At 37.5% G+C, this 12,185-nt stretch overlaps 1 protein-coding gene across 5 annotated transcripts in view; it reads left to right on the forward strand.

The window, feature by feature from the left end:
- The window catches only part of LOC100489832, a 32,468-nt gene that overhangs the window by 2,905 nt on the left and 17,378 nt on the right, over nucleotides 1–12,185 (forward strand). The window contains exon 1 of one of the 5 annotated variants that reach the window (XM_031899054.1): nucleotides 7,208–7,779. The exons of 2 other annotated variants lie outside the window; for them this stretch is intronic. In XM_031899054.1, the coding sequence (XP_031754914.1) occupies nucleotides 7,710–7,779 (70 nt within the window). In that variant the 5' untranslated portion in view covers nucleotides 7,208–7,709. Of the gene's footprint in view, nucleotides 1–7,207; nucleotides 7,780–12,185 lie in introns of those variants that run through there. 2 more of the 5 variants (XM_031899055.1, XM_031899057.1) reach the window with 2 other exon arrangements.

Consider the following 12,185-nt stretch of genomic DNA (forward strand, 5'->3'; position numbering starts at 1 on the left):
ACCTGTCCTTCTATTTGCTAAATTGCTCCCTTACATTCCCATCTCATGCAGAGATTTCAGCTTCAGGACCTACATGGAAGCCATTACAGTTGTCATCAGAGAAGAAAATTAACTGGCACACCATGGCAACTTAGTTTTTCAATGACTTTTATATTACTCTCACAAAGTAATGAACTAATTAAGATATTTATGTATCTTTGCACAGCTGTAATGGCACCCATGTAGGTGCTGTATTTGAACTCTCTGCATTAGTTTGAAATGTGTCTAGGATGAGAAGAAAGTTTATACTTCCAATTAAAAAAGTTTAATGTATACACATGCAGTTGTGTCGAACTGTTCAATTGAGTAAAATTACTGAATTATATATATATTTTTTTTCTTTTCCTTTTTTCTTCTTTATTCCCTTGAGTTTTAAATTACATTTAAAAAGTAACATTATTTATATTTTTTACATATATGACGGATATACTGTATATGACGAGTTCAAGAAGCACAGCCATTCTCCTCAGACCACAATGTCATAAAACAGAATAAAAATATAGAAGGAATGTGGCACACTTTTAATTAGAAACACAATATGGGACCATGTATTATTATGCAAAAATGACTTTATATAGATTTCCCCTTGATAGTTCTAAAAAGTTGTGATATACTCATTTGCCTAACATGTCTGCATTGCTTTTTTTATCTTTTTTCCACTGAGAGAAATTGTGGTATGCATATTGCAGCATATTGATATTGTATTTATTGCACATTTTCTGACTATTTAAAGGCATTTTTTGCAATATGCTACATAGTCCATATTGAGCTTTTTCTAAGGGTGAGCGCTGGGTCAGCTGTGTCCCAGGAAAGTCAAATATTTTAGTATATTGCATGCCAATACACACCCAATGAAAGCTGTGCCCTTGATTAATTTTGCCAAACTATGTATTATAAAATTGGGTCTGGAGCATTCACAAGATCCCCTTTAATACCATGATAGCCAGCAGGGGGAGACATTTAGATTCTACGGATTGTCTTATTGACAATTAATTAATTGTTAATTTTGTGCTACAGGTTGATATCGCATTTAAATGTCGGATTTTTTTTAGTTATTTGTTTCTAGCAGTTTGTAGTCTTTATGGGGTTTGATATTCCCACTATTTTAGCTAATAAAAAGATCACCCTTTTTCTATTTATTTGTGAATGTGTTCACTCATTTCATTATTTGACAACAATAGTTGTCTTTTGTGTCTGTTTCAGTCCCTTAGGTAAAGCCTGACTAGTAGGTGGTAAGTACAGCGTTCCCTTGTGCCTGGCTTTCCCAGGCACTCCAGCCTTGTGTATCTTGATTGAAGAATATATAGTATTGTAATGGAGCCCCACACACACAACGATATATGCAGTCGGGGAGTGCACACCACTAACTGGTAACAGAAAAAGGGGGATAAGCTCCCCGACAGAATATATCATTATGTGTGTGCGGCTCTGTTACAATACTATTTGCTGGAGACAGCCCTGCGGAAGGCTTGCACCACCAGAGTGGATGAAATATTTATACAGGTGTGAGGTGAAAATGATTCTGATTGAGAAAGTCAGGGGTCAGTTTTGAATGTGTGGGTAATAGTCACAAACTGCATGGGGACAACGTGCAAATTAAAAAAACAGAGATTTTCTCCTGTTATTATTTATTTATTTATTTTTGCATTTTAACTTTTTCCACCCTAGAAGTAAATAGGCTGTATAGTGGCATAACAGAATAAACAGGATCTTAACACACTGTTAATGGAAGATTATTTTCACGTTAAATAGCAAAAATGACTGCTTAGGGGAGAAATTGCTGGCATTTATCAACTCAAATGAATATAAGGAAGGTACAGTGAAATTACTTTTTATCAACCTTTTGCCTTCAGTTATTCAAACATGTTTTAATTAATTTTACTGAAAAAGAAATGTATACATGGAATATATGTGTGACAAGAGTGGGTTGAGATTCTTAGTGTTTGACCATCCTTTTAACCTTCAAAAGTGAAGAAATGACATGTCTTCAACTAAATATCAGGAAATTTAACAGATAAAATGGAGAACAGCGAAGTGCAGAGAACAATGTACTGGGTGGAAAATTTTCTGTGGTCAGCTATCTACTATGATTTCTCCTTTCTGTGGTTTAACTTAAGTCTGTGACATTTTCAGTCTGCAAAATACTTTGAAAATGTTAATCTTTTCACGTGTTTAGCTCGAGTTAAAAAAACAAAAAGCAAGGCCACGACCAGAGTGAAAATATAGAAAAAGCAGACTCTTTGACTGTTGGGGGGGCACAGCAGTTATATGGGCCCTGTGAGCCACTGACTGATCAGCTGTTTCATGAAAATGTGAAAGAAGTGACACCACTTGGAAACATAAAGGTTAATTTGCACGCAAGTGCACTGGGCACATCATAGTAGTATGTGGGGGTGTATAATTAATAAAAATTGATTATATATGCTATTTAGTAGTGATATATGCTAGGATTGTTTCCCTTCTTCATTACCTCTTTCTATTCTTTTATTTTTACTACCTTTAATATTGTGCAATAATTCATCCCTTTTCTGTGTTATGACCTATTTTTTTCTCTGTGTTTTCACCCAGTCAAATGGACAGTGGATCATAAAAATCCAAACCATCTCTTAAAGGAGAAGGAAAGTCATTTTGGTATTTTACAGCATATAGATTCACCACATTAGTGCCAACTAGAACACTATATTTATTCTGCAGAAAGCATTACCATACCCGAGTAAACAGCCATAGAAGCTTTCTCTGTTTGTTTAAGATTGCAACTGCCATTTTAGCTTGGTCTTCATAGCTTCCAGCTTGCAGTCTAGCCGTTATAGCTCAGATTACACATTCCTAAGGGTGGGGGGAGTGAGTTTTATGAATTCTTATGTGAGGGGGGAGCAGGAGAGGAGAGAACTGCACAGACTCTGGCCCCGGAAAGGAAGGATTTTTCTGAGAGAGGAAGTCAGATACCATAAGAACATGTTAACAAAAAAGACAACAAGAAACCCTGTGTTTCTTTTAATAGAGGACAGTGATAGTGTTTCTGTGAGTGCTTATGGCTGTATTTACATAGACCTTTCTGAGAAAGCTTACTTAGTTTTTATCTTTCCTTCTCCTTTAAAAGAGAATGAAAATTAAAATCACTGGGGGTTGCCAAAATGTTAGGCAGCCACCAGTGATTTTAATACCTTACTTATACCCTGAGCTGGTGCTCCTTTTAGGCAAAAACCGCACCAGACCAGGGTAGCTGTGAGACAGCGATACTCTTCCTTCTGTCTTCACATTGTGGAAAGGCAGGTCAAACCAAGCCTCACTTCATTTCTACATTACTTCTATTAACCTGACCAGAAATAGATACAAGAAAACAGATACTGCCCATTTGATATATACTTATATAAGACAGCCTAATATAATAACACATAGTAATCCGAATAACCTGCAAAATATATCATTTTAAAAAGGTGCTTAGTTTTCATTTGTGTTGCAACTTACTCTCATATGTGTGTTTAGAACTTGTATTCCACTTATTTTTTTTTACATATTAAATATACATTATATACAGTAAATAAAACATAATTACATAACTAGGGATTTGGTTTTAAAGTGAGTTATAAAAGTACAGTTACTTTTATAAGCCACTTTAAAGTGATACTGACACTAAACAATGACTCCTCAAAATATGAATGTACATAAAAAGTTGCCTATAGTTCATGTTGATTGATTTTCGCTGAGAGATTTGCTTTTGTAAATAATTGTTACTTGAAGTTCCTAAACCGGACTGTTTTGCCAACCTGACTGTCCCCTCTCAGCCTGTCAGTTATAGCTTCTAATGCTAACGGCCTCCTGCTGGACAAATAAAGCAGCCCCCTTATAGGGGAACATGGGGGATCAGACAGGTATTATAAAAGCATTGGTTAAATACTTTTATGGCAAAAATGAAGGTCATGCAAAGACAATGTTAAGATAGATGTAAAAAAAGGTTTAATTTCTGGTGTCAGTATGTCTTTAAAACCAAATCCCTAATTATGTTCATCTTTAAGCAGTGATTGTTTGTCCTTTTCTGTCCTGCTGGTTCTGACTGTTGGAACAATGTGTATGAAAGTGATCCATCCCCCAGCAAGGTCTCAAAATCTCACAATACCTTGTATGCTTCTGTACAGCATTGTTAATTAGTTGCCTTATCTTGTTACATGTGCTGGTGCACAAAGAGTTACAAAATCATGTCCGTAATTACACCACTTACTTGCACCTACTTATGGTGCAATGCAAAATCACAGATTGTATTTGTTGGCATATCGCAGTGCAGTGCTGGGACAGACAGATACTGCTTTCAGTAGCAATTAAGTTTACCAATAATTATTATTTGCTTAGAAGTTACTTACTTTCTTCCAAAAATATTGGAATGAAGTTTCCTGTAAAACTATAAAGAAATTAGCAGTCACCTTGGTGTTACATTATGTTATAAGGCCACTGAACTCCCCAGTGTCCTTTAATATTATTTCCTATATAACCATTTAACTATTTTTATCTCAAAAGCATTTACACTGAACTTTAGTTCATATTTTTATGGTTATGTGTAAAGCAGTAACCTTTTTTTTATTGGTTGATTTGCATGCATGTAAAAAATATTGTTAGGCAGTTTGTCTGTTTTTGGCTTTGCTGTCCAACAATTTCTGCATGCATGGGGCCCTTGAAAGAGCATACTGCAATCCCATTGGAGTATATTCTGTCTTCCCAGACTGCATATTAGGTCTAGGCTTTTATTTTGTGTTGTAGCTTACCCCATCTCTACAGGCATGGGTTTTCTGACGAAGGTGTTGTCTAATTTACCATCAATTTCAGGTTAACTAGGTAACTCAGGATCTTCTGCCCCTGCATTCTGATCAGGCAGATAGCAGAGGAATGACTCACTTCACTGGGGATCTAATAATTTCTGAATGCTAGCTCGGTGGGCAGCTCATTTCCAAGAGGGAGGTTTCTTTTGTTAGTTTGCTTGTTTAGGGTCAGCGGTTGTGTGTGTGCTTGCATTTCTTAATCAGTTCGGCAACATAAATTGTTTTCTGTTTTTTTTACGATATCAAGGTTTCATAAAGTTACAACACTACTGTGGTTTGGTTATTCTCTTCCTTTTCACATCTTTATTATTTCTCAACTAAACTACTGTGGTTCGGTTTTCATTTCCTTTTATCTTTTTTTTTATCTCAGCAACTACACAATTAGGGCAGTGGTACACATAGCATTTTGTAAAGACAGTTTTTAACACATGAAAGAGAAAACGCACATACAAATCACCTGAAATTAGGGTTCCTTTGTTATCAGGTAAGTACATGTGCTGGCGCACTAAAAGCTGCAAAATCATGTCCTTAATTACACAATTTACTTTGTACTTGCACCTACTTATGGTGCAGTGCAAAATCACTGGATTAATTTGTTGGCATATCACAATGCAAGGCACAGAGCACAGGACTAATCCTGTTAATAGGAGTTGTTTTCTGCCACTTATGTCTTCATCCTCCCCAAGTAAGGGGCAACCGTGTAGACGCCCCTAACACGGATGGCACATGCTGCAACTATCAACATTTCATTCTTTGTCAGGAGCTAATGGTTGCTGCCATACCAAAGGAGCAAAGATTTGTAATAGATAGTGGCTCATGCCACAAAATTGAAGCAATGTGCATTTTGAACAAAAACATTTTTTTTATACACTTTGCACCTAAATAAATGAGCCCTCTTGTCAGTGATTAATTACCATAGAGGCAACCCGGGCAGTCTCATAGGGCCTATATTATCCAGGGGGCCAAGTGGTGTGGGCAGAGCTGGAGAAGATTGGGGAGTAGACAGGGCACTGATAAACGTTTTTGCATAATGTCCTTAGACATTTGCTTTAATACAGATGTATTTGCAGATATTCCGCCACCAGCAATGAAGGCAATTACAAATTGTCTGTATTTTCCAAATTGAAATTTCTTTCTATACTATACTATACTTTCTAGGTGAGAGAATCGTCATAATGAAACTATGGGTTCATTTACAGAGAGCAGAGAGCACCTGCTTTCCTGCCTTTTACCCTAAAATGCACTTCTGTGAGGGGTTCTCCATGTACAGTGTTTGTGCTTGGGATCAGTTAGCTTAAATGTGTTTTAGTTTTATAGTGAGAAAAGCAGTGGGTACTGACATCCCAGGCACATTATATACAGTGAAATGCAGTCTATATTTACAAAACCATTTTAAACTGTAAAAAGCAGTGGGTAGTAATGGCAGATATTCACGCTCTGGCACTATAACATTGGCACTGATACACAACATTATTTTGTTTCCCACCTATGCAGTCTCATGAAGGCTCCACTGTAACTAACTAGAAATAAAACAACAAATATATAATTTAGGACAGGAGCAGGGGTTCTAGGGATATTATAGATGCCAGGTGACAAAAAACTATTTAATTTCAGCTAGTGATTCAGCCTTTCGAAAATACACAATACAGTACTCGTGGGATGAAATCTACAGCAAAAGTTCAGAGTTGGTGAGGTTTTTAGGTAAAGATACAGCCTGCAGATTCTTCTTATCAGTCTTTATTTCTGCAGAGCCTTCAATTTGTAATATCTCCCCAGCCCTGCTCAAATCTGTGCCTTTATTGGTCAATTTTACTGTCTGTCAAGAGAGCTGTGCTCTTATTGGAGAAGCCACAAGAAGAAAGATCCAATCAGAGCACAGCTGATTACAACAGAACCGGAGCTTGCAGGAAAGCAAGAGGATTACCCAATGCTAATGGCTCCAGCAGAGCAGAAACAGAGTAAGTTTTTTTTTTTTTTTTTTTTTTTTCTTCAAGGTGCCAAGCAGGTTTGGGGAGGCTTAGCCTCCCCTAGCCTTATTGAAAATCCGCCTATGTGAGCAAATATTATAAATTGTAAGTATTAGATTATTTGTAAAATGAAAGAAAGCCTCATAGTGAAATGCATATTCTCAGAACAGACAAGGAAGTCAGGGAGATAAGATCCAAGATTCTGCAAATAAAATAGAAACTAAGGTACTTTCAATATTACTGTAGATAACCTTAGCTACCATGCTGGAAATTACCATTAACTCCTTATATCCTGAGCTTGCACATGCTAAATATTATCTATATATAATAATATAAGATAATATAACCAGGGAGAAAGGTAAATTGATTGGGGTTATAAATTGATGGCATTAGCAGTAGCGTCTCAGATCCATCTCTTTGACTTGACTCTATAACAAACGTTCCTAACCTCACATATCTCCTTTTTGTTACTACTCCACTTACATGTGTCTTTGTTAGATGTCTTTAGGTACAAGAATAAAGAACTGTGTCTGTGCAAAGGGGGTCTTTGGATACAAATCTAAAGAGTTGGAACCTCCAGAGCCCTTGGTGTTTGTGCTGTGAGCTAAATTTCTACTCATATACAAGTAGCCATCCCATCATCCAGTAGTCTTGCTGTCATGCACAGACTACCAAGGTGTATAATCACTTCCTATGAATGAGTTCTTTCTGGTCTGTGAGAGTGATTTCCTGGTTAAAAGGCTAACACTACCCACAACTGTGTGTCATAGATTGTAGGCTAGATGTAGGTCCTGTCTAGTCCTCATCAGCAGAGAATATGCCAGTATTAGCTCACAATCATTTCCCAGAGCAGAGAGAAAAGGAAGCAGAGAAAGAAAGTTAGCCGAGTTAAATGGAGCACTGCCTGCTTGTGTTTGAACTGGCATTCTTTCATCTTATATTGAGATGTTCCAGCCAAAACAGTAAGTTATGAATTTTGTGACACATGATGATGATTTGGGATACAAAGAAGGTAGAAAAGGTTACAAGGATTAAGGTACAATAGCAATATATCTAGAAAAACATATACATTTTCAAACATTACATTTTCTGTATGATCAATGTGGTGCAGACAAAGCTCATTAAATATGAAACAGATATGGACTATTAAAAATCTGCATTTTCTTCAATATAAATATTAATCAATTCAAGAAATGCCAAAAAGACTAAATTCTAAATCAAATGAAAGAATTTGTTAGCTAGGCATGAGGCATATAAATCAGTGGGTTAAAAGAGTTCACCACAGTTTACCAGTTATTAACTTGTATGTTTTCTTAGTTATTAAGCACTTTGATAAATGTGCTCTAGTGTACTGTAAAGTCTGTGAGGCATATTTGGCACAATTATTTTGTGATTTGCTATGAAGTCTGGTTGCATGTTCACTCTCACAATATTGTGCCCCTGTATACAATAGGTTACTATTATTTTGCCTCTGTCCCTGGTCTGTATGCATGTGCTGTAGAGTAAAGTTCAGCTTTATTTCTGAGTTCTGATTTTACTCTACTACACATAGACACAGACCAGCAGCAAGAGATCACTGCCATAGGAAAAAAACTGGTGGCACCAACAAAAATACTGGCCCTTAAAATTGGCACTTCCATGTGATTCAGCCTTTATTTTTATTGTAAAAACTAGGGACATATACAGGGACAGAGAATGAAAACCAAAGACATTTCCAGGGACAAAAATATCAAGGGGCAGAGTAAAAACCTGGTAAAATTGGGACAGGTGGTAACTATGGGTAGTATCAGACTGCTCCTCTTTGATATATTTCATAATGAGTTACTAGAAAGATACTTGCATACAAATTTTGGTTTTGACTCCTGTTCAGTCTGTTCTGTATAAAGTAGCATTTACTCAAAACCATGAACTAGTTTTAATTAGTACATACAAAGTAATATACAAATAAAACAGCTTTAACAGGTAACAATAGATGTGTTATTGTGAACATTACAGCACTTATTTGCTCTATTTCTTTAGAGAATTATGCAGAGGAGCCTGGATTACATTGCAGTTACTTAAGCTTGCTATGTAATCAAATCATGGGAAATGCGATTGGTGCTTTAAAGAGACTGTTCACCTTGTTATTATAGACAGTCTCTTTCTGAGATCATTTGCTATTGGCCTCCATTTTTTTCAATTGTTTTTGAATTTTAAATATGTGGAATTTTAATTTTGCAGCTCTCTATTTTTTAAATTTAAACTGTGACCTTGATGCTAGGGTATCGTTAACAAGCGCAAGAAGTTGCATAAATGGCAGACTGCAAGATAAATGGTAGAAGGTATAAAAAAAAATGCTCATTGATAAAAATATTAACAATAAAACCAATTCTTGGGATTAATGTGTATTTTGGTCGACAAGTTTAGTGACCCCACCAACCACATAGCATTTCAAATTTTAGATGGGAGAAGAGAAGAACTAAAAAGCAAATAGTTTGAAACCACAAAAATGTAGTCAAAGGCAATTGTGAATAGTTTCAGAATATTACTGTCTATATATTACTAAAAGTTAATCTTAAGGTGAGTTGCCCCTTTAACATAAAACCTGTTTATAAGTATGGTTTTACATCTTTTTGTCCCCTACACTAACAGAAAGACACTGAATAGTTAATAGCAGGGGTCCCCAACCTTTCAGACCTATGAGCCACATTCAAATGGAAAAAGTGTTGGGAAGCAACACAAGCATAAAAAAAGTTCTGGGGGTGCCAAATAAGAGCTATGATTGGTTGTTTGGTAGTCCTTATGTAGACTGACAGCCTACAGAAGCGTCTTTTTGGCATTAAACTGGTATTTTATGCAACTTAAACTTGTCTCCAAGCCACAAATTCAAAAACAAGCACCTGTTTTGGAGCCACTGGGAGCAACATCCAAGGGGTTGGGGAGCAACATGTTGCCCCCGAGCCACTGGTTGGGGATCACTGGTTTACAGGGTGCCCAAAACATTTCTTATGTCACGGTTTTTGATTTATACATTACTTTATGGGCATCACTACTAAATATCCCTGAGTGTTCCGCAGGGATCCCCCACCTTTTATACCCGTGAACCACGTTTAAACTGAAAAAGTGCCAAAAAACACTATAATTGGCTACTTAATAGACCCTATGTGGACTGGCAGCCTATAGAAGGCTCTGTTTGACATTATACTTGGTTTTTATGCAACCAAAACTTGCCCCCAAGCCAGTATTTCAAAAATAAGCACCAACATGGGTTGGGAAGCAACATGTTGCTCATGAGCCACTGGTTGGGGAATGCTTTTGTTTTTGAAGACTTCATTAAATAGTCAAGATAATCTCTGCTGATGTAAGCATATACAATTTATGTAACTGAATGTAAATACAGAGCAAAGAGATGTTCTCTATGTACAATTTGCTATATAATTGAGAATAAAGAACAGAAAAACAACCTCTTAAAAAAAACATACTTTTCTTTCCTGAGCATTATGTAGGTATATGGGCAGGGGACAAAACACTCACGCTTGGTGAAGGATATGAAGATATCCAGATTATGAGATATTGACAATGTGTAAAAGCTTAAAGGGGAACAATCATGAATAATGTTTTTATAATATTGAAAATATAAAGTCTAGAAAAACATTGACAATTTATAGCTTTTAAAAATTTTGCACCATTACAAAGTTATGGCAAGTATTGAAGCAGCCTCCCATCCCCTCCACAGCAAACATGTTACAAGGTAAAGTTAAGGAAGGGAGCCAGGCTGGGTGCTGATGAAGCTGCATTTCTACATATAACAGTAAAGCAGCTTATGGTTTCTGTCCTTTATATCCTCATTTAAACTTCAGGCTGTTTTGCATTTGAGTTTTGTGCTGCTCACCAGCAAGCTAAGATCAGCTGCCAGTCACCCTCCTGAAATTTACAAATAAAGATACTGATCTAACTTCAATAGCCAGGTACAGGTGTAACAAAAGAATGTATAAAAGAGACTTTCTCCATAAGAGTGACAGTGACACATCAGTTGCAGCAATATTACAGACCTCTGTACAGGCAACTGTGTGTGTACAGGCACATAGATTTCTGTGTGTTGGATTCACCAGCCAGGCTTCCAGGCTTCTTGATTGGCCAGCTGAATCTAATCAGGCGCACCTGGTCAGTCTGTAGCATTTACTCTGCTATAGCCAGTCCTTGTATTCTTAAGAAATGGCCATATAGTCTGTTATCAATTAGCTGCCACAAATCACAATGATTTTCATTAATGTTCCTATTATTTATAATAGTTTATATAAGTAACAGTTGTACCGATACAAGAGGTGAAGATAGCCCTGCCCAAAAGAGCTTACAATCTACAAGGAGAACACACAGTGTGGGACACAAGGTGTGGGAATGGGCAAGGCCAGAGTTGTGAGAGGTGAGGCACAGGGTATTGCTTTCAGCAGCACACTGAGGTTATGTTAAACTAGATTAGGGTAAGCCTCTCTAAATAGCGCATAATTACACACCTTATGGACCATTTAATGGCTATTTCCAACTGCTAACCTGCTGCCAGTACAAACCCCTGCCAGGTTCACCTCCCACATGCAGCATAGGGCAGGCAGAGTATGGCACACACAGGCAGAACTCTGCCTGCCCTATGCTGCCTGTGTGCCATACTCTACCTGACCTATGCTGCCCGTGTGTCCCATACTCTGCCTGCCCTATGCTGCCTGTGTGCGCCAAATTCTACCTGCCCTACCATGCTGTGTGTGCCATACAGTGGAATTCCAGCCTGAATCTGAGGTGTGAACCATGAAGGGGGCCAGTTAATCTCAGTACTGATACCATTTAAAGCTTACACAAAGGTAAGCCATCAAAGCTGCCAGACAGGTGGGGGGCCACAAAGAGGGGGGTTGTGGGCCGCATTTGGACAGCACTGAGCTAAAGCATACTACCAGAAGTATGAAAAGCCTGACAAGCCCCAGGCTTATGACACCAGACTTCATTTAAGAAAAAACACAAGGAGCAAGTGTCAACTATATCAGAGGCCTTAATAAGGAAAAGCCTCCCAAATGTGTTTTATGAGATGCATTGTACCAATTAGGATAATGCAAAAAAGGGGGCAAAGGATGAAGGTCTCGTAGGTCTAACTATGTCACATTGTAGACCTCAAGGTTAACAAAGTTCAGGCTGGTGTATGTGGCTAAATACCCATTGCACCCTTTGTGAGGACATCAGCAATGCTGCGAGGAGATGGTGCCCAGTTAAGTTGGATGGGGTGGGTACAAGGGGGGTGGGTGGTCCTGATGCATATTTTGTAGGGATGCACCAAACCCACTATTTTTGGATTCAGCTGCACCCAAACTCCTTGGTAAAAGATTCGGAAACAGAAGTAAAAGAT

The sequence above is a fragment of the Xenopus tropicalis genome, chromosome 3 (assembly GCF_000004195.4).
Source record: "Xenopus tropicalis strain Nigerian chromosome 3, UCB_Xtro_10.0, whole genome shotgun sequence".
NCBI lineage: Eukaryota > Metazoa > Chordata > Amphibia > Anura > Pipidae > Xenopus > Xenopus tropicalis.